The following is a 23,425-nucleotide window of genomic DNA, read 5'->3' as shown; positions in this document are numbered from 1 at the left end:
GTGAATGGTCGAAAGGGGCATCATTCAGCACAAACAATCCCAATATGAGTAGAAAAAAAATAATAGATACAGGTATATCCATCAAGAACCTTCATGACAAGGATTAGGATAGTGCAATTCATTTGCTTCTTGTAGTCGTATACTATTGTGGATACATAAATATCCAGAAAACCCACTCACATTTCCTTATTTCTTCAAGAAGATAAGTAATTACTTCCCAAAAATTTTACAGTTGGTTCTCTTCGTGGCTGAAGCAGTGGGCAGCACGTCATTCATTATGACGCCTCACCTAAATCCTCATTGGTGCTAGTCTTCAATTCTGAATTTCCTTGTTCTGTGCTTTCAGTGCTAATAGAATATGAACTCCCTGGAACATTCACTAGAAGTTCATCCACATCCTTGTTCTCTTCAATGTCAGAATGCCGTGAACCCTGAAGCAAGTAGCAAAACAGAAAAAGAACTTATATGATATTAACAGCATACAGTGCCAACAACCCAGAGCCATGTGCCGCATATAAGATTTGTCCCATCAATAGGCCAAACATTACTTAAAGGTTAATTAATTTGCAAATGCTTCCCACTCATTTGGATAAATATCTGTCCTTTTCCCCCATTATAATTTCCCCAGATCCTTACCTAAATGACAATCTAGCTGACCAGATGAGAGTTCTAATAACAAATGGAGCATAAGTCAATAAGGCTACACATGATTTAACCAGTGAAATCTAGAAAAGCACACCTCTGCTTCATCCACTTTCCGCTTCGATTTCTTAGTACTTTTGAGGTTACTCATGACAGCTTTGAGTTTCTTCTTTGCCACAAGTCTGGTCAAACGTCGCTCTGTATGCTGTGCGGCAGTGACATCAGCATGACAAGCAACACATAGTGTCCTCATGTTCTCTAGCCTACATTCACCTGCAAGAATTTCAAAAGACAAGAAGCTATGGGTGTGGACTACAGTGGAAAGAGGAAGCTAGAGGGCAAGGGGAAAGAGAGTGTTCCCACAGAAAATAGAAATGAGAAGAGAGTTGAAAGAACCAGAGATTATCTGAGTAAGTCTATCAAGAACTCCAAGAGGATGACCCTTGAACAAAAAATTTGCAAGTGCCTTATCATTTACCTCCCCCTTGATATACAGGTATTATGTGATCCGCATGCCATGCATTGCCATCAATAGGGTCCTGAACAAGCTTTTGAAATCTGCAAAGTGCAAGAACTAATTGGTATTCCAGCTAATACATTGAGTGCAGCAAAATAGAGTAGATAGTTCTTTTGTGTATTTGCCCTAGCCCTCCCACCCTTTTCAAACTTTCTAGTTTGACCAAGGGTATTGTGATGTACAGGGGACTGTTTAAACAAATGAGAACTGTTCAAGTAGTTAAACTCCCCCAAAGCTCCCTTAGTTTAACATATAGGTTAGAAGTTAATTATATGTTATATGTGTGTGTGTTTTGGGGGGGTTGGGGGGAAGGGGGCAATTTAAGCACATAAGAACTGTTAGGTAATTAAACATCTCAAGAGCTCCGTTGTGTTAATGTGTAGTATTAAAGTGAAACTGTAAACCATCGAGGTATGTAGTTCCTAGATCAGTAGACTGGCATTATTTTCTATGTTCTTGAAGAACAAAATGTCTTAGGATAGATCCGTCCCTCTAACAAAGTCGATATGTATGTTATCAATAGCTGAAGATATCCATGATGAATTTATACCAAAAACTCAATAAACAAAATAACATCAGAAAGGAAAAAGAAATAAAACAAAATCGTTGAATAAGGACTAAACAGACAAAGGGAAGAAAATGAAACTAGTACCAGGAGGAACACAAAGAATTAACTAAAAAAAAGCACGGGAAAATGGATTGTTCCTTGTTACGCACAAGCTACACATTTTGCTTAAACATAAAACTGATACTGGCTCGTCAATTTCTCTTTCTTGAGATGGTCAGTAGAAATTTAATTCAAGCCAACAACTGCCACGACACACATGTATTAATTTTACATACATGTACACACTGAAAAGCAAGCTATTTGATTTAAAAAAACTAAGACCTTGGCATGTAAACCATGTAATTCTAATCTGTAAACTTACAATTTCTTACGCTTTGCCAAATTTGGGGCTACTTTGGCAATATACTCTTCACGACTCTCAAATGACAATGGTCTGATGCGCTCGACAAGTTTGTGGCAGTCTAGACGGCAGTTTGTGCAAATGCCATGCTCAATTTGGAAAAGCGCCTAAAGTATCAGGGATCAATTAAAGGGTTTCTTGCAAGGGTAAAACTCGTTTTAGTAAAAATACAAGTAAAAACATACATTACGAATTGATGATTTATTAGTTCTAAGGTGATACTCCTCGCAGCAGTTCAAGCTACAGAAGAGATCCTCAAAGTAGTCAGGAGTTTTGGCATTGCTATTCCTGAACACGAAAAGTCAATGAAGCATTAGTGACCCAAAAATTGTCCTCATGTTTTCCAAAATGATACTTTGAACTCACCTGCAAGAAGTTTGACAAAGCTTGCAGAGTGGTTCATCCTTGTCGGACCACCCCTGCATGTATATCTTCTCTTGCTTCCCTTTCCCAGTACAAAGACGGACCTTCCTCCAGACAGCATTTGGTGGTAACGGATAGCTAATTTCGTCCAACGGCGTTGTCCTCCTCTTACTTCTACCTTTCAGCAGTCCCTGAAAGAAAAGCCCCATTATGTGTTAAACACAGTTCAAAACCTTCCAACCCTGACGAGTCAAAACAGATATAAGCAGAGGTAGGTCACTAATGAAAGGTCAACGATTGGTGAACAAACCCAAAAGACAAAGAAAGAAGCAAATAACATACCCCGTTATCGTGGTTAAGGTTTTCATTTAAATAGGACAACTCAACAGATAACGGAAGTTGCAAGGCCTTTCCAATTAATTTCCTTCGTTCGATGGAACTCAACGTGCTCCATTCTTTGAGGAATTCCACTAGAGCGTACCGACAACTCATATCATCCTTAATATTGTTATAAGGTGTTTTCTCAGCTTCCTTGAGAGGAGGCAGTTTATGATGAACTTCCTCTGGCCGGAAATTCTTAAAAAGCGGTTTTGGCCTGGAATCAATTCCAGGAATACAAGTGTACAGGTGAATCCTACCTGTATATTGGCTGACCTGAAACCATAGGAGTCCAAGCACACAACAAAATCAAAACTAACTCAATTTCAACAAAGCAAACTACAGAGGTACAACCATCGCCCCCCCCCCCCCCGCGGGAGAACTACTTGTTACTGATATGTCCGATTGACAATGCAGATTGTAAAGCAATATCTTAAAGAAGCCTCAAGACCCAAACAGAACTTGGCATATGCTTTTCTTACCATTTTTAAGAACAGGAATGATCTTTAAAAAATGCAAAGTAAACATAAAGAGTTTAGGTGTCCAAGATTATAACCATCTGCTACACAAGAAAAGTGCATAAATTCCATTCACATCAAGCAGCAAGCACTTTATGACGAGGGTAATGAGCTTTATGCTGATCTGAAATTTATCAACTTGGAATATTGTAACTCTCGTAACAGCCAAACCCTCCCCTGCACACCTTCCCAATTTCAGCTGGTTTGGAGGAAAAAATAAGTGATATGGAGATAGGAAATTTAGATAAAATCTATATAATTTTACCTCAAAACGGAGCGACTCTACTTGGACAGAGCTGCTTGTTACAAGTCTGTCGCCAGTTACTTCTGAATCAGGGGATGCACCTTTTCCCTACATACTCCAATTCATGAGTAACAGATTAAGTGTGGTTCCACATAAACATCCAAAAACCAAGAAAGGAGTTAGAGTTGTGGGTGCAGAAATAAAGATTAAAAGTATGATAAATTTTTTGTATAAAACGAGAAATCCAGGTAATACCTCCTCATTGAAGTCCTGATTTTTGGCTTCATTGACATCTATACAATGTGACGAAGTAAAGTCATCATCCGAAACTTCAGCCCCACAAGAAGATCCTTCATGCCCTAAGGTAGAAGTGGTGGGCTTCCCATCACAGAGACAAGCCAAAGGCCAGATCAAGCAAAATCAGAAATAAGAGGCATGTCGAATAAACCTAACACTAGATTGGTCACATAAAAATGTACTTGAAGCTCCGCACAGCATGCAATTTTTTGGACTAGTTCTTTAATATCACTTAAATCTTAAGCTAAATCAAAGCGAGTAGCTTTTAAAAATCTGTTCAAGCCAAAAAAAAAAAAGGAGAAGCTAGTGAGATCATGGGCTAAAAATGAGGTGGAGTGAAGAAAGGTAGCTTCTGTAGAGTATTGGGGCTTTGATGTAGTATAGACATTAATAGGCACCTGTCCGATGCAATACCTACCGTATAATGGAGGTCTGATTTCGATAAGAATGAACTATTTCCATCCTGTTTATCTTCAACCCTGTATGTATCACAATGAGCTTCAACAGGATCTGAATCTAGATGAATGCCTTGGCTTTCAGTTACTGTTGGTTCTGCTCGAGCAACTTCACCATTTCCTGCATTCTCAGTTGTTAAATGCTCACTGTTCTTTTCTCTGACATCCATTTCCTCAAGGTAAGAAACATCAGCAACCTATTTGCCAGACCAAGCTTACCATCAATGGAAAACAAAAACATTCCCACCAAAGGTCAAGGAATACTAATAAAGTCAAACTAGAGGTAATAGACCTTACTGTCAGTTTTAAAGAGAAATACAGCTAACAATAGTGTCAGGGTTACACAGCATAGGTATCAGTTGCATATACCTTTTGAGTTTTATAAAACAGTACCAAATTACGCACCATTAAAGGCACCTATATAAGGGGACTAGAGTATGAACAAATACCTTAAGAGGATAGAACAATCTCTACAGATCTAAATCTCCACTTGATTAAAGAACTAAACTACATGTTCAGGTTTCCCTGTTTACCTATAAGTAGATCTAAGAATATGAGAGTCCGACTACAAGCAAATAGAGGGTGACCAAGTCCTCCCTCAGCCAACCCCACCAATGAGAAAGTCACAAAACCAAAAAATTACCACTTTCACCATTATGCCTGATTATCTCACATTTTCTGCACCAGTTTCTGAAATGATTAAATTATTACTGCCTTTATCTTCTATTTGATATAAGTCACATACAGATTGTATCTTGGAAAAGAGAAAATGATCATTCAAAGGGTTCTGGGTAAATCCCCATACTGTGCTCTTGATTGAAAACTCTCCACCTACAAGTGTTTGTTATTGAGCTTCCCCACGCCAGTTGACTTATGTCATAAGTCAACTTCTAGATTCAATATTTTCTTCTGTTAAATTGTAGGCTTTTAAATTTAAGTGAAGACAAGAGCATAACATTTAGCATTTGCAAGGCTTGTTATAATTGTTAAGGACAACGATGCAATGCACAAAAATGAACGAGAATGAAACTGATCTATGAATATTATCTTTTCCATGAATACCTCTATTGCCTGTACAGCGTCATACTTCCCATCCATTGTAGATGAAACTTGACGCAAACTCTTATTAAGACTTTGCCATCGAGACTCATCTGAAGTATCCTGGTAAGAAGGCATTAAGTAAAATTAGCAAAAAGAATTTCCCAAGTGAAAATCTCACAGAATATATATTAAACAGAAAGTCACCTTTGCAATAAAAATATATACATTTACTCCCTTTGTTTGCCCTTGTCTATGAGCTCTGCATTCAGCCTACAAATGATTAGACTGCATATAAGCATCAACCAATCAGACAAGAAATAACTACTTCAATATTTAGAAGATCTTGCAAAAAGATAGGGGCACTGGATGTTGACATTGACAATGGAGAATAATCTGAAACTCAAGCATATGACCAACAACAAGGGAAAATCGAAATCGAGCATGGAGATCCATGTTAGGAACATTCACTATTGACAAAAGTGTCCAATATTGGTGCACGTCAGTTACGCAGAAAATTTTAAGGGCTACCTTTCCTAGGATTATCATGTTTACCTTTGTGATATAAAAGTTTATGCTCTGCATTCATTGATGTGCACAAGCCCTGCGTGGCATGCCATTCATGATTGAGAACAACCTATGTTAAGACAATATGCTTAGTGGGATTCCAGTTCATTGTCTGTAGCATTCAATTGGTGATGGTGCCTCACACAACTGCACAATTTTGTTTAATTCTCAGCTCACCAGTTAGAAAAGTGTGCAGGACAAAGTGAAGTATTAGGTTCCAAGGGATGTTATAAAATAGTAGATCAGTTCACTCATTGCCAATAGTCTTAAACTGATGCTTATGTAATTTTCTGGGTTGAGCATTCCTGGGAAAGATGTAATGAAGCATTCAGTACACGGAAAAGAATTCACACAACTGCCTCAAAGGGTTATCACTTATCTCAGAGCTTCATCCCACCAGACAAAACAGGTGTTAAGAGCATTGGTCAGATATACAAATACATTTATCCTTCACTAGACAGGCACCCAATGTGTGTACACCAATTTTGAATTCTTGGAGCAGTTCTAAATCTGCTGGAGAAGAAAGAGAAGTTGGGAAAAGCAAAACATAGGGCAGTGGGGGCAGAAATAGAGATCTCGATTTTCAATAGGATGACCTCTCTAACCTTCTTTCCTTGGGAGGTGAGATAAGGATACAATTGGAAATAAATGGAAAACAGGGTTTCACTGAAAGAGTTTACCGACTTACACCTCTGCCTAATAGTAGAGATGCCTCAGGAAAAATTGGACCAAAAAAAATCAACACGTAAAATGTACATGGAGAGCCAAATCCAAGTGTTAAACAACTTAGCCTCTTTACAGAACAGTTACATATATATTCAAATGCAACCATTGAATAGAACGAGAGCAAAAGAAAAAGAGTAAGAAGTAGATTAGATTTCTAAGTAAATAATTTTCTCCACTGATACAATATATTGATATTGGGGTATAACAGCTTCACCTGTTGCATGTGAGCTGGTTTTGTTGGCAACTCCAAGAATACCACATGTTGCGCTGATGTTAAGTTAAGTCCAGAGCCACCAGAGAGTATTCCAACAAGTGCAATCTTAACCTGGTTATCAAAAGTAAAACAAGTCAGCCAATCTGTCTTCCTTTCAAGTGCACAACTCTATCCAAATTAATGGCAAAAACAAAGAGCAAGGCAAGCAACACCAATATACAAAAGAAAGAAACCGATTTACATCCAATGATAACCATTTCATCCATGAGATTATAAATGCTGCTTAAGCTTTTGATTAGTATCATAGGGGCGGGAAAAGCGATTTGTTTCGAACTCCAAATTACCAGTAACAACGAACTCCAAATTATCTGGAGCAGAATATACAAACCTGATTTGCTGATTGGAATGATTGAATAGCTAACTGCCTATCACTTGATGATGCATTTGCATCAACGCGAATATAATCAATATCTTTTTGACAAAGAAACTCCTACAAAAGTGATAACAATGATGGGAACAAGTGAAACCAAGAGAAATTTGATGAGTTCGTTGATACAGCAAAAAGAAGTGTGTAATTTGTTCATGCAAATAGACATGTGAAGTCTATTTTAACATGCATTGCAGGGATTTCACCTGTACACCATCAAGAACTATATGGTGATGAGCAAATATTATCATTTTATGACAACTGCGGCTTGCTTCCATTGTTTCTTCACCGTCCAATTCTGTAATGATTGGATGTATAGAGAGCCACTCGAAGAATCCTGGCAATTTTGCAATGCCAAGCGCTTCGTCATAGAGCTCTCTTAAAGATCTGCAACAGCCAGTATCATCTGACAAAAAGACAAAAGAGGAGCAAGTATATTAAGGCCTCATTTGTTTTTTTTAAGATTAAGACGTCTGAATCTGAGTACACATCTGAATATCAAGATGTGTATTAAGATTAAGACATCTGAATCTGAATACACATCTAAATATTAAATGATTAAGACAGTTTGATTTTTAACATATGAATGTATAAAATTTATCTTTATTTGAAAATTAATAAACATAAAATTCAAATGAAATACTAATTAATCTAATATTCTATCAATAAAATATATAATTTTTTAAAAATATGATAGATGTTGGTGATGATGGCTAACAGGTGAATGCCGACTAGAGGCGGTGGTTGGTGGTAGTTTTGGTTGATGGTGGTGGTTCAGGGTAGTAACTAGTGGTGATTGGCAGTGGTGGCGATTATGATTGAGGATGGTGGTGGTGAGTGGTGATTGTTAATAATGGCGGGTGGTGATGGTAGTTGTGATTGAGTAAGATGGTGGTAGGTTATAAAGATGGGCAGTGTCGGTTGTGGTTGCTGATGGTGATTGGGTGGTTAGTTGTGGTAGTTGAGGTGGATGAGTGTTGATTGTGGTTGAGAATGATGGTGGTGAGGATGGTGGGTAGTAATAGTCGATAATGATGGCGTCTATGATTGAGGATGGTGGTGGTGTGGTGGTGGTGGTTGAGTATGGTGGTGGTGGCGGCATAGTGGTAGTTGATAATGGTAGGCGGTGACGGCAATTAATAATGAATATGGATGATACCATCTTAATGAAATTAAATCTTTGTTATAGATCTTAATCATACAGACCTATTCAGACCCATTAAATGGTTGTGAAGTAAAAAAAACGAACACGCTTAATGATTAAGATCTGAATAATTAAGATTCAGATTTGAAAAACAAACGCACTTAATGTCTGAGATCTGAATGATTAAGATTCAGACCTCCATTAAGTGAAAACAAATGAGGCCTAAACCCATTAGCAATACAAACGTCACAAGTAGCTACTTTTTTTATAAGGTAAATAATTCTATTGATATTGGGGAAACCCCCGTACACAAGCAATATACCAAAAAGTAGAAAGCGTACATTAAACATGATTCTTTACAACAACAACAATAACAACCCAGTAAAATCCCACTAATGGGGTCTGGGGAGGGTAGTGTGTACGCAGACCTTACCCCTACCCCGAAGGAGTAGAGAGGCTGTTTCCGAAAGACGCTCGGCTCAAAAAAAAAAAAAAAGACAAAATGACAAAAAAGAGACAATATTAGTATCACAACAACAATCATAGGATAAATAGGAACACCATGAAATCCAGAAGAAAGATGCAAAGCAAAGGGAGACAATATTAGTAAATATTAGTATCACTACAACAGTCATAAGAAAAATAGGAACACCATGAAATCTAGGGTGCACCAAAAGAAACTAGAGAGAAGAGGCTATTCCTCAAATATACAAAATCATTCCCAACCCCCTCAAACACCTTTATTGTTCTCTCCTTGCAAACTACCACATAGAGCTAGGGCTGCAACATCCGAAGCTGAGGGTCTTATCCATGAACCACACTCAAAAGCTTGTCAAAATTACCCTAGTTACGCATCCCTTTGCCTCTATTGCCAAAGGTGCTGAAGTCCCTTGAGAAACTAAGGTCCTCAGAGTTACTTTACCGTCAAAAAATCCCTATAGTATTGTGCATGATGTCTCATCTTCTACCCACGATAACATTGTTCCAGTTGTATTTCCTCCACTTGGTAAATCCACATTAGTTTCAACTGACACTGACATTAGTTGCCCTCTAGAAAGTTCAAATTGCCGAGAGGACCCAAGTTACATTTTTTTTTTGTTTATTATTCTTTTGGATATGATCTAGCAGGCCATATGTATCCATATATTTTAAATTTGGTGACAAATTGCGTTCTCTTCAGTCTTCCCCATTTAAAGAAGCTAACAGATCCCAAAAAAATACAAATTAAGCCTAATAAACAATAAATTGACTATTGCTAGTTGCTTTTCTCACAAAACATAACTACTGGGAAAATTGGATGAAAGGGACCAAGGAATACCACCAACAACAGAATCTAGTTTGAATATCTAGGTCATTTATAACATACCATCAACTCTTTCAGGAGTTTCCAGTTGCACATCTTCAGCAACAAACTTTAAATCCTCAAAAGCTTTCTCTACATCTTTAGCGCATGAGTCATCATTGGTTACACCTTCAACCTCTTTGGCACCACACTTCCCAGAAGCTCTTCCTTTCAACAAGTCAACGGTAGCCACTGCCTGAGAAATATCTGATTTTTTTAAAGTCAAACTTATAATTTGGCGCCGCAACGGTGGTAACTGCAAAAGCACATGCTCCTTCAAACGGCGTATCTGGATGATATAAATAAATGAAGAATAAGAGCTAAGTCTTCAATATCTGGAGGGGAAAAAAAGTAGCAGGAAACAAAGGAAATAATAGTGCAGCATATCTAATAATAATATTGCAGCATGTCTAATAATAATAGTGCAGCATATCTAACTGTAGATGCTGATTATCTCAGCATAGCAAGCATTCTGTAATCAGAGCTTGTGTACATGAATAAATACCACTCCCTCCATGTCAAACATGACGACCTACACACTATCTTGAGAGTCAAAAGGCTATTCCTCAACCACAACCTTTTAATTATTCTTTGTTATTTATTAGGTTTGTGTCAGAAAGAACATCATATACATTTCTTACAGAAAATAGTGTATCTATGTATATTGAGAGAAAAGAAAATCAATAGGTTACTTGTTGGGAGGGTGAGGATATATATTATGAGAATTTTAAGGTAGAACTACATCCAGAACCCTAACTAGTTGTCATTAGCAACAACCTGAACTTCACATATTGGAAAACTATTATCACAAATTAGGGGCTTTACCAACTGAAAGTGCCATCATTAGATATCAAACTCAACTGTACAGCAATCTTCTGTTTGTCAAAATGAATTAGTGGATAGTAAACCAATTGACAGCAGCGTGACATGAGCAGTTTGACATTGTTAGTTTATAGATATGTATAGTGTTGTCTTGTCCCGTATTGGAAGAGGAGTAATATCTCCTTGTAGTGTATAGCTATAAATAGGGACTTCTTGTATTGTATTTATCATCCAATATCAATAACATATTTTCTCTCGTGCCTTCTCACATGGTATCAGAGCATTAGTGAGAAAAGATTGTTGTGCGTCATTCCAGCGTTAACCGGGAAGAAAGAATTTAGTCATCGTGTAATTTTTCCGGTGACCTAAGGCTTGTCTAAGTGAAAGTCACTTTCTGTCGGTATTGTGCTAAAACCAACACCACCACGAGGTAGATCACCCTCCGACTACCAACCTCTGAAATTTTATCCGGCAGAAAAGCCGCCACGCTCCTCCACGTGTCGGCAACAACTTTTCCGACGAGGATTCCGGCCATTTTTTCGCGAAGCTTCTTCAGGACAGTGTGCTCTCCTCAAAATTCCGAGCCTACCCATCTAATTCAAATCAAATTCCGGCCACTTTTATATTTTTCCGGCGTGAACAGTGACCTTTCTGGCAACTTTTGAAAATATTTCTTCAGGACAGCTTGCTCGCAAAGGAATTCCGAGTCTATCCATCCTGGTTACAACAAATTCCGACAACTTTGGAATTTTCCGGCGAGCTACAGTGTTTCCGGCACAGAAAAATATTATGTTTTCCTGCTGTAAACAGTGTTTTTCAAGCTATTTCTTAAGTTTTCTCACAGGAGTTACTTATTTCCACTATTTCAAGTTAACCCTACTACTACAAATTGTAGCGACATGGGAACCGATGCTTTGAATAGTCGGATGGTTTCTTTAGCAGAGTATATTGAGTTCCTTCAGTATAAAGCATGTAAGCAGACATCTTCTGAGATAGCTTCTGTTGTTCAAACAGGTAATAGCGTGACTTGTTTCTCCCAATCTTCATCCTCTGAGTCTTGGGTCATTGATTCAGGTGCATCAGATCATATTTCTGGTAACAAATCTCTTTTCACTACTATTTCGTATTCTCAATCTCTTCCAAAAGTCACAATGGCCAATGGGTCTCAAACCATGGCAAATGCAATAGGTCAAGCAAGCCCACTTCCTTCCTTACCTTTAGATTCAGTCCTTTATGTTCCCAATAGTCCTTTTAATCTCATAGCTGTTAGTCGCTTAGCCAAATCACTTAAATGCGCTGTTTTATTTCTTGATGACCATGTTTTGATACAGGAACGCAGTACGGGGCGGATCATTGGTACCGGGCGTGAATCAAACGGACTTTATTACCTTATCCTTGCTAAATCACATTGACTCACATCTTGTCTTCCTTCTACAACTTGTCTTGTTACTGATTCACCAGATTTATTACATAAACGGTTGGGACATCCCAGTTTGTCAAAACTTCAGAAAATGGTATCTGGTTTATCTCATTTGTCAGCTCTAGAGTATGAGTCATGTCAGCTCGGTAAGCATACCCGCTCCTATTTCCCTCGGCGTCTTGATAATCGAGCAGCGTCACCTTTTACTTTAGTCCATTCAGATGTTTGGGGTCCTAGTCGGGTCAGTTCCACCTTAGGATTCCGCTACTTTGTCAGTTTCATTAATGATTATTCCAGGTGCACTTGAATATATTTGATAAAAAATCGATCTGAGCTGTTTTCTATTTTTCAGACCTTCCACGCTGAAATTCAAAATCAATTGGGGGTTTCTATTCGCACATTCCGTAGTGATATTGCCCGAGAGTATTTGTCTTTCCCATTTCAGCAGTTTATGAAATCTCATGGGATTATTCATCAAACATCTTGTCCGTACACATCTCAACAAAATGGGGTAGCTGAAAGAAAGAATAGACATCTTATTGAAACTGCTCGTACCCTACTCATACAATCTCATGCTCCGTTGCGTTTTTGGGGGATGCCGTTCTTACATCTTGCTATCTTATTAATCGTATGCCATCTTCAGCTATCCAGAACCAAGTTCCATTCTCTGTCATGTTTCCCCACTTACCTTTGTTCTCTCTTCCACCCCGTATCTTTGGAAGCACTTGTTTTGTCCATAACCTTACTCCAGGAACAGATAAGTTAGCTCTGCGTGCTCTTAAGTGCGTATTTCTGGGTTTCTCGAGAACACAAAAGGGGTATCGATGCTACTCTCCTGGCCTCCAGCGGTACCTTATGTCCGCTGATGTTACCTTCTTTGAAACCCAATCATACTTCATAGGTTCAGGTCATCACTTAGATATTTCTGAGGAACTACCAGTTTCATCTTTTGGAGATTCAGTAACTCCAGCTCCACCACCTACAACTCCAGTTGTAGCTCTACCACCTATAGCTCCAGTTCCACCACCTACAACTCTGGTTGTAGCTCCACCACCTATAGCTCCAGTTCCTCCACATAATCCAGTTCAACCTTCTGCAGCTCCACCACTCTTGACTTATCATTGTCGTCCACATCCAGCATCAGGCCCAGGTGATTCACACCCCGCATCAGATTCTGCACCTACTGCGGACTTGTCTCCTCTTAGTCAACCAATTGCACTCCGCAAAAGGTGTACGATCCACACTTAATCCTAATCCCCACTATGTCGGTTTAAGTTATCATCGTCTGTCGTCACCACATTATGCTTTTATATCTTCTTTGTCCACTGTTTCTATCCCTAAGTCTACAGGTGAGGCACTATCTCATCCAGGATGGCGACGTGCTATGATTGACGAGATGTCTGCTTTACATGCGAGTGACACTTGGGAGCTTGTTCCTCTTCCTGCAGGTAAGTCTACTGTTGGTTGTCGTTGAGTTTATGCAGTCAAAGTCGTCCCGGATGGCCAGGTTGATCGGCTTAAGGCTCGTCTTGTTGCAAAAGGATATACTCAGATTTTTGGGCTTGATCATAGTGATACTTTCTCTCTCGTGGCTAAAGTAGCATTTGTTCGTCTCTTTTTGTCCATGGCTGTTGTACGTCATTGGCCTCTTTATCAGTTAGACATTAAGAATGCTTTTCTCCACGGTGATCTTGAGGAAGAAGTTTATATGGAGCAACCACCTAGTTTTGTTGCTCAGGGGGAGTTTAATGGTTGTGTGTGCAGATTGCGCAAGTCACTATATGGTTTGAAACAGTCTCCTCGAGCTTGGTTTGGTAAGTTCAGCACAATTATTCAGGAGTTCGGCATGACTCGTAGTGAGGCTGATCACTCTGTGTTTTATCGGCATTCTGCTCCTAATCTGTGTATTTATCTAGTGGTTTATGTTGATGATATTGTTATTACTGGTAATGATCAGGATAGTATTACTAATCTGAAGCAACATCTCTTTCAACACTTCCAGACTAAGGATCTGGGCAGATTGAAGTATTTTCTAGGTATTGAGGTCGCTCAGTCTAGCTCAGGTATTGTTATTTCACAACGGAAGTATGCCTTAGACATTCTTGAGGAGACTGCAATGATGGGTTGCAGACCTATTGACTCTCCTATGGATCCGAATGCTAAGCTTCTGCCTGGACAGGGGAGCCTCTTAGAGACCCTACGAGATATAGGAGGTTGGTTGGCAAATTGAATTACCTCACAGTGACTAGACCTGACATTTCTTTTCCGGTGAGTGTAGTAAGTCAGTTTATGGATTCTCCCTGTGATAGTCACTGGGATGCAGTTGTTCGCATTCTTCGGTATATAAAGTCAGCTCCAGGCAAAGGATTACTATTCGAGGATCGAGGCCACGAGCAGATTGTTGGGTACACAGATGCTGATTGGGCAGGATCACCTTTTGATAGACGATCTACGTCTGGATATTGTGTTCTAGTAGGAGGTAATTTGGTCTTGTGGAAGAGCAAGAAACAGAATGTAGTTGCTCGATCTAGCGCCGAAGCCGAATATCGGGCCATGGCTATGGCGACGTGCGAGTTAGTTTGGGTCAAGCAGTTGCTCAAGTAGTTAAAGTTCGGAGAAATCAGCAAGATGGAACTAGTGTGTGATAACCAAGCTGCTCTTCATATTGTGTCAAATCCGGTGTTCTATGAGAGGACTAAACACATTGAGATCGACTGTCACTTTGTCAGAGAAAAAATACTTTCAGGAGATATTGTTACAAAGTTTGTAAAGTCGAATGATCAACTAGCAGATATTTTCACTAAGTCTCTTACTGGTTCTCGTATTAGTTACATGTGTAACAAGCTCGGTACATATGATGTGTATGCAACGGCTTGAGGGGGAATGTTACTTTATAGATATGTATAGTGTAGTCTTGTCCCACATTGGAAGAGGAGTAATATCTCCTTGTAGTGTATAGCTATAAATAGGGACCTCTTGTATTGTATTTATCGTCTAATATCAATAACATATTTTCTCCTGTGCCTTCTCACAGACATCATGTACTTACAAGTCGCTGAGAGATCGAAGATGAGGACAAAAACAAAGTACATCATGAAAAATACAATGAATTGAAGCAACAAAGGAGCTACAAGGTCATACCATTACAGTTTGCTTCAGTAACACATTTAATTCCTCCAAGCGAACCCCCTTTGAGAAATCCTGTGAAGACCAAATCATGAACATTTTCCAGTGGGATTTGCGTCTCTTTCAATATTTGAGGGAACAAGAGTCACCTGGAAAACCTTCCCTTGGCAGCCATGAACAAATCTAACCGAACAGTAAGTCTTTGCAAAGTCATATTTAGTCTTTCCAAGTAAACCGGGCCTAGGTTAAACCATGAAAGAAGTATGAGAAGGGAATAAATGACCATCCAGAGTAAAAGGTACTCAGAGAAAATGGAGAACCAAGTAACTCACCATAAGATATTTATTTGATGAAAAATGTCATAAGGCCTACGAGCATTTAGGAAAACAGGAAACATGTATCAGAATGCAATTGACATATGCAGAAAATTGCCATGATCGAAAAGAAACAAAGTACATTAGCAAGTTAAGACTGCTCTCAAAGGATAACTAAACTTCAAAGATCATACATCAATAAAAGTGTCACTACACGCTACAACCTTGACAAAGATGGAGTCCCAGATAATAGAATTACATGCTTGGCCTTTGTCGCAACATCAAGAACAGTTGTTATCTGTCAAACAACAAAAGAGAACTCTTACGCAGTAAAACAAATAAGTATTGACTATGTACAGTAACTGATCATGAAATGTCGATAATTGGAAGTGCATCCACTAAAAAAACGAAGTTCCAAATTCATGCATCATGCCTCATAAATATGAAGATCCTTTATTGAAGAGAAAGCATCACCCCTTCTTTAATTGAGAGTTTTGTGCCTCTCAAAAGTTTGTTCTACCTACATCTCTAACCTTCCATGAAAATTTATTTCTTGACAAATGTCGTATCTGATAGAGAACCAAGATGTCAAGTTTGATACTTCCACCCCAAACTTGACAAGGACTCCATCTACTTCTTTATCAGCAAGTACACGAAAGTTGTGGCCTTGTAGTGGGTTCATTCATTGCTTATGGGTCCATCAAGTGGGTCTTGAGGCCTGTGGTGTAAATGTCCAGATCTATGACAACCTCAAAATTTTGGAGTGGAGAGTAAGCAGCCGATCAATCTTTGACCCATCAGTAAAAACTGAAGAGCTTTGACGGTCTTCATACGCCATTTTTGAAAAGTATTAAACTAACAATTTTTTTTCTCTTTAATCTATTTAGAGGTTTTGACTCTGCATCACCAATATTTATCATCACTAGAAAATAGAGCAACTCTAACACAAATGATCCTGTGGTCAACCCTGATAAACTGCAAAGTGGATTTTCAACTCAGCTTTATGTTTGATCTAGAAGAGCCTAAACTGGAAATCAGATATATAAGCACATGCAGTATAACTTCATAGCTTTTCCCATGTTAGCCAAAAAACTTTTATCTTTTGCATCCCGCTTCAGTCATGCTTTTTGTTTCTAATTCCCAAGTCTTTTCGATTTAATGTTGACTAATTGTTTTTTTTAAATCAAAGACAATTTCATCCTTTCACCAACCAAGTGACTCATGAAACATTAGTATTTAGTGGAAAGGTTCTAATGCCACTAATCAAATGTTTAGGGATCAACACCCCAACTTTTTACACCTCAACCATCAATTGGTATTACCCTAAACAGTAAATGGTCAGACAAAGAGCTAAATATATTGAAGTAAGCACTTATTTGACTAGTTACTTAAAAAATAACTTGATCTTAGTTATCTAAAGATTTTTTTTTCTCAGAAAGGACTTTGTACCTCGTCATTTTCACATGCTTTCTTTGTGCAACGCAAATTATGTGATTCATCCACAACCAAGGTGGCCCGCTCTTGTTCCAACATGTTCCTCCTCAAACGACGAAGCATCGTATATGATATCACCACAACTCTTGGACATTTAGGTAAACGAGCAGGATTGTCTTTGTGACCAAAAACTAGACGACAAAGATGAATACATAAAAATTGAATGTAAGACATAAAACTAGAAAAGACAAAAAAGCCTAGAAGGACAGCCAAATTAGTCATGCTAGCTCAAAATGAACGAATTTACAGTTAGACAATTCCTCCTCAAACGACGAAGCATCGTATATGATATCACCACAACTCTTGGACATTTAGGTAAACGAACAGGATTGTCTTTGTGACCAAAAACTAGATGACAAAGATGTATACATAAAAATTGAATGTAAGACATAAAACTAGAAAAGACAAAAAAGCCTAGAAGGACAGCCAAATTAGTCATGCTAGCTCAAAATGAACGAATTTACAGTTAGATAATTCCTAAACGAGGAACTAAGCAATATATTTGTTGTTTATCAACTCAAATATAGTTTAAAACACAGCTCTTTTCCAGCGGAACTGGACATATAAAAAGGACCCACAGAACAAGGGGAGAAATAACTTATTTTTTTAATCAGAAAGAAATCTATTGAAACAAGGGGCAGAAATAGATTACATAAAGATAATAAAGAAATATTTTTTTTAATGACAAGAGAATCGTGTTCAATGCTTTCTTTAGGTTGAGATCAACAAGTGATTAAGTTTTGTACACATAAAAATGAGAAGAGCTCTCTGATTTTATCACTAGCAATGAGTCTCTCGTAATCAGTTATTCAAGCAGCATCGAGTCTCATCAAGGGTTCAGTGTTTCATTTATAGTCCCTAGAAGCTTTCCCTTCAATACGACCATTCAAGAGTTAAATTATCCAAATAAGTGTGAGAACAAAACTCTTATTCTCCTAATGAAAGTAAAGTAGGTAAACTAAACGGATAACACAAATATGCAGTCTAATTTTTGCCTAACTAAACCTGCCATCCAGGCCATAGAAAAGGTGGTATCTAAAACCATTCACTGCCATTCAAAACTCAGCCTTTTTCGAAGAAACAATCCATACAATTCATCTAAAAGTTACTCAAGAAAAAGATACTATAAGAGCTATATACGCGTTAGATAACTGAAAAGAACTCTATCGGTGGCAAAACTGAAACAAACTTCCATTAGTTCAATCCTAGAACTAAGGGACAGTGGTAAACAGCAAAGGGCACGGACTCTTCACTTTTGATGTCGCACCCGTGTCGACACGACGTGTGTGTGGGTGTGAGTGTGGGTCTGGATCTGTACCGGATCTGGTCAACTGATTTTTGGGTACTTTGACCTAGATCAATGGAGAAATTCGGGACAGATACAATGATTTTTGAAATCAAAACAAAAGCTACGGTGAAATTGAAAAAAAAATGTAATATCTTGTATATAGAAATTTCTATTTCAATCCTTTTCCTTTTATCTCCTTCTCGGATTCTCCTCTTGATCGATATTTCTTCTTTCTCGGAATACCTTGTAAGTTTTTCACATAATGTCTCATATAGATATTTTTATAACTCTATTTTTAGATATTTGAATTATTTTTAACTGAATCCCTGCACCAGTGTCCGTACCTGGATGAGTATCCCCGAATCTTAATATTAAGATCATGAAGTATCTGACCTCTAGATCCGCACCCATATCGGACACCCGCACCCGAGTCCGAGCAACTTAGGGTCACTAAATAGACTTATATCAATTCCCTATTCACTAGTATGTTTCCTCTAATTATCATACACCACAAACACAAAGTCCTACTTTAGGATTTGTAAATCAACATATACATGACAACAGCTTTTATAACGTTAAAGAACGATATGACTATAACTTCTCCATGCACTCATCCCTAGTCATCACTTTTCAGAGAGGAAAAGGGAGATAAAGGAAGAGAATGGTTATTAGTGGTGGACAAGCTTGAAAACAGTACCCAGATGGATATCAGAAGGTAAACAAGGAAGCCAGCGCTCCAGTTCTTCAGCCCATGGATATCTCAGAATAGCTGGGCAAACTATGAGCATAGAACCTTCATCCATGAAGGAACTTGCAATGGTGATAGCCTGAATAAAAAAATGTGAGTTAATATTAGAGGAGAAACTATTTTGCGAAATATCAAGCTTCAGAAGAAGGTATTGAATTAAGAATATACTAGATTCAAAACAATCAGTTTGAGGCAAAAATGCGCGAGACGCACACACATTAAGACATATACAAAAAAGAAATAGAATTGTAGAATTAATTCAATAGATCCTCCGAAGTACAAAAGTTTACAACCAATATAGGAGATTGATTTCATTGACAACCACAACAAGAAACTTAGAACTGAGAGCTTTGGTAACGCAACTCCAATCTACGGTACCAAGAGCACCCATACAGAGGCAGAGGAATTTACCGTAGCCAAAAAGTTGTCATCTTTAGTATCCGTCAAGAACATGCTTAAGTATTCCTGTAAATTTCCAATTTAAGAGCATTTATATTTCTTCCTTAATTCTAGCGTAACTTCTACCAAATTTATTCCTGTCAAATTTGAGCTAGCTGAGTAACAATCTAGCCAAATAAAGTATCCGAACTTGAAAAAATTAGTTTAAGACTATAGTTTTTCATCTAATAGTTGAATGGAGAAAAGTCTATCCTACAATGAGTTACTCATGTTAGAAGTGCACTCAACTACAAAGATCGCCCATCTTCCTGAATAGCTATTTACCTCAGACATGCATCGACAGTAATAGCAGGATTCCCTGTCTGCTACAGCAATATTCAGTTATCTATTTCAGCAACATTACCTGGATCGTTTTCCCTAGTCCCATCTCATCTGCAATGAGACATCGACCGCCCCTTCTCAATCCAAACCGAACTCCTTCAAGCTGAAAAGGATGAAGTGTATCCAACAATCTTTTAGGAAGTTTGCTGATCAACTCATCAACCTTCTCATCAGGAAGATGCTCCGGCCTACAAGGTATCCATCGACCTGCAGAGGATGAATGAGAAAGTCTCTCGACTACATTGAATGTTCCCCAAGGGATCTCTTCATATTCAATGCTTCTAGAGTTCTTTAGAGACTTCAGAACTGCTTCATAGTCTCTAACTTGATAAACACAAGCCTTTCCCTCACTAGTCGTTTGAGTGCAATGCGACAGTGCCACCTGATCAGATAAACTAACATGGTTGAGTTCCTGGATTAATATCTTGGACTGCTAAAAGATAAAGGCTTCAGACAATTTCACAGTTTTGTAACAAAGGAAACAGATTACCAGTAAAATTACTCAATCCATCAATTACTAGATCAACGACATAGAAGCTTTGGATTCAATAATGAGTTAAAGAGAATGTGCCTTTAAAAGAACGAGAGAGAAACGCATAGATTCAAAGACAAACCAAATCCCTCCTATACCCCGAAATTTGACAACGCTTTCAAAGGGCAAATGAGAGATGATGATGTCATGTCCTATGTCGACCTACATATGCATCGGTCGGTAGGTGAAACTATGGTGGGTGAAAGTGTTAAAAGGAGACAAGGTAGACCTAAAATCACATGGAAGAAAGTTATCTCGAAAGACCTATAGTTTCTTTGGATCAATGCATACTTAGCTAAAGATATGGCACCTAATGTTTTTCTAAGAGTATTTTGGCCTCATCATAGATTTACATGTTAGTAAAAATATAGAGAACTTTTAATATAATTATTATTATTACTATTATTTATATATATTTAACTTATTTCACTTTTACTGGTATAATGATGACATGAGTTAAGCTTAAAGGGGAAGTGAGGATTCATATAGCCGACCATAACTTGTTTGGGACTGAGCCATAGTTGTTGGCCAATTATTTATAGGAGTAAATGAACATCTAAGCCCACAAAAAGATTAAATATTGGCTTACACTAGATGTCAAATAAACAGAAAAAGATAAATCAACTTGGCATACATCAATCTAACACAAAACCCATCCTATCAGTTGAAAATCTTGCAACCCGACATAGGATTTCACATGAACTATGAGTCCAACGAAGACATAAATGTAGGCTATAACTAACATAGTATTGTGAGAAAAAATCCTTACACATGAGAGGCAATCTCTGAGTTTTTCCATACATTGTTGTTCACCGGGATAAGTAAATCCTTCCAGGGGCGCGGGAGTGACAGAGAATGAATCCGACGAGCAAATTTCAAGCCTGGCCCTAAACTTTTGTGGTGGAGGACTAGGGGTGCAGGGCATGGGAGGTGGGTTGAGGGGAGAGGGGGTTTGAGGCTTACGGAAAGAAACATTAGTGGAGTTGGCGGAGAGGGGTAAATGGGAGATCTTTCTGCATTTGAAATGCTTCCAAGAGTCTTGGTTGGGTTCAGTGAGTCGGGTTCTGCGCTTCGCTAAGGCGGCAAGACGATTGGCTTCGGCCCGCTTTCTTTGCTCTTCAGATATCTCTTCTTCAGCTTGTTCTTCTTCTCCCTTCTCCATTTTTCTCTCCGATTAGTGAGAGGAATTAGTGAAGAGTGTGGGTTTTTTTTTTTATAGAGAGACAGTAAGATGAAAAGCGCGCGGCATTCTTGTTTCTTGATTCTTGATTTCTTTATTTCCTTTTTTTTTTTTTTTTTTTTTTTGGTAACTAAGAATTTTATTAATCACCAATGTGTAACTTTACAAAGCCACAGTTTAGCTACAACACAGCTAACTGTCCAAAAGAAAACTAACAAGGCTAACTAACAAAACTTCTAGCAGAGGAGGATTGCTCTTAGTGTTGTATATCAGACTATCTTTCTACCCTTTCTGCCTACTTGTTTGTTAGTGTATCACTTGGGACTTAATTCCAACTATCAAGCCTAATTCCTCAAATACCAACGGAAAACTCAGAAAATACAAAGTTGGAGAAGTTTTCTTATGTTTTCCGATGCTCTAATATTGCAGATATAGGCAATTTCTCTCGCTAACCTTTCTCCTTCTTTGGATTCCTTTTCGAATATCCTCAGGCTCCTTTCCAACCAAATAGCATGAACAGTTTCCGCATATACGAGTTTGAACATCTTAGCTTCTTGTGACCTACCTTTGCCATTTTGGATAGCCCACTTTAGATGTTGATCCCAACTTTTAGCCGCGTATCTCTGTCTTTGAAGCCAACTCATTACTCTGCACCATATGTTCCTCACAAAATCACATTCACAGAAGAGGTGGCTTCTAGATTCAACTCGTTCCTGACAGAAAGCACACCTTGCATCAACTAGTATACCTCATTTGGATAGTCTTTCACCAATGAGAAGTCTATCTTGCAAGTGGAGCCACATTGTGAATGTGGCTTTGGGTCTCGCTTCATTTCTAAACATAAGACACTTCCAGTTCACCCTAGTGGGATTATCAATAAGCTGCAAATAGATTCTTCTTATCACACTTTGCCCTTTTCTAGTGATATTCATGTCATCCTCTATTATGTTCCTTGCTTCAATAATTTTCCTTAACATCCAACTTGCTTGTTGTGGAACCTTAAAGCTGGCCATCTGCTGTCCTTTTATGTAGTAAGCATGCACCCATTTTATCCAAAACTTATCTAATTTATGAGCCAAGTCCCAAAAGTTTTTTGCGAGTGCTGCTTTTTTCCACATTTTTAAATTGATGAGATTGAATCCCCCCGTACATTCAGGGATACAAAACCTCTCCCAAGCAACCAAATCCTTTTTAGTGATATTGTTAGTACCTGACCAAATATAACTTTTGCAATAGGCTTCAATAGTTTTAATCACTTTTGCCGGCAGTAGGAACATTTGAGCCCAATAGGATTGTATGCCAAATAGCATTGTATGTACTAGCTGAACCCTTCCTGCATATGACAGCTTCTTAGCGGTCCAAGATGAAATCTTTGCCACCATTTTGTCGATTAATGGCTGCCACTGAATTAGAGAAAGCTTTTTTGTGGAGAGGGGGATTCCCAGGTACTTAAAAGGAAGTTCGCCAGACACATAACCAAGGTTTTGTAGTATTAGATCTCTATAGGTTTGATAGACACCTTCAAAATAAACTGAACTTTTGTCCAAGTTGGCTTGTAATCCAGAAGCATTAGAGAAGTCCACGAAGGATTTATGAATTTTAGAGACCGATGATACTTCCCCTTTGGCAAATAGGAGCAAGTCATCTGCAAAGCATAGATGAGTAACTCCTAGTTTAGCACATATGGGATGGTATCTAAAAGCTCTATCTTCTTTTAACCTGTTGAGATTTATGCTTAAGTACTCCATAACTATGGCAAATAATAAGGGTGATATTGAGTCACCTTATCTTAAGCCTCTTACAGCATCAAAGGGATCAGTAGGTTCACCATTAATCAAGACAGAATAGTTTACTATTCTAACACATTTTAGCACCCAGAGA

The 23,425-nt window shown here is 38.3% G+C and overlaps 1 protein-coding gene across 2 annotated transcripts; it reads right to left on the bottom strand.

Annotated features, from left to right (window-relative positions):
- Window positions 1–45: 45 nt before the first annotated feature.
- Window positions 46–21,606, bottom strand: LOC107787482 (uncharacterized). Of its 2 annotated transcripts, XM_075251584.1 has the most exons (24): window positions 21,134–21,606; window positions 19,855–20,214; window positions 19,002–19,131; window positions 16,972–17,147; window positions 15,747–15,820; window positions 15,541–15,576; window positions 15,358–15,448; window positions 15,224–15,283; window positions 9,865–10,129; window positions 7,561–7,760; window positions 7,316–7,417; window positions 6,928–7,038; window positions 5,628–5,693; window positions 5,445–5,543; window positions 4,346–4,579; window positions 3,886–4,008; window positions 3,652–3,738; window positions 2,833–3,144; window positions 2,494–2,681; window positions 2,313–2,415; window positions 2,089–2,234; window positions 1,121–1,200; window positions 740–915; window positions 46–431 (listed from the first exon to the last, which is right to left on the bottom strand). In XM_075251584.1, the coding sequence occupies exons 1-24, from the start codon at window positions 21,524–21,526 to the stop codon at window positions 276–278; spliced, it is 3,768 nt and encodes a 1,255-aa protein (XP_075107685.1). In that variant the 5' UTR covers window positions 21,527–21,606; the 3' UTR covers window positions 46–275. The 2 variants fall into 2 exon arrangements, with proteins under 2 accessions (XP_075107685.1, XP_075107686.1); XM_075251585.1 differs by lacking the exon at window positions 19,855–20,214 and having other exon boundaries at window positions 21,134–21,601.
- Window positions 21,607–23,425: the final 1,819 nt, after the last annotated feature.

This window comes from Nicotiana tabacum, chromosome 4, assembly GCF_000715075.1.
Source record: "Nicotiana tabacum cultivar K326 chromosome 4, ASM71507v2, whole genome shotgun sequence".
NCBI lineage: Eukaryota > Viridiplantae > Streptophyta > Magnoliopsida > Solanales > Solanaceae > Nicotiana > Nicotiana tabacum.
This window is presented reverse-complemented; position numbering and strand designations above follow the sequence as displayed.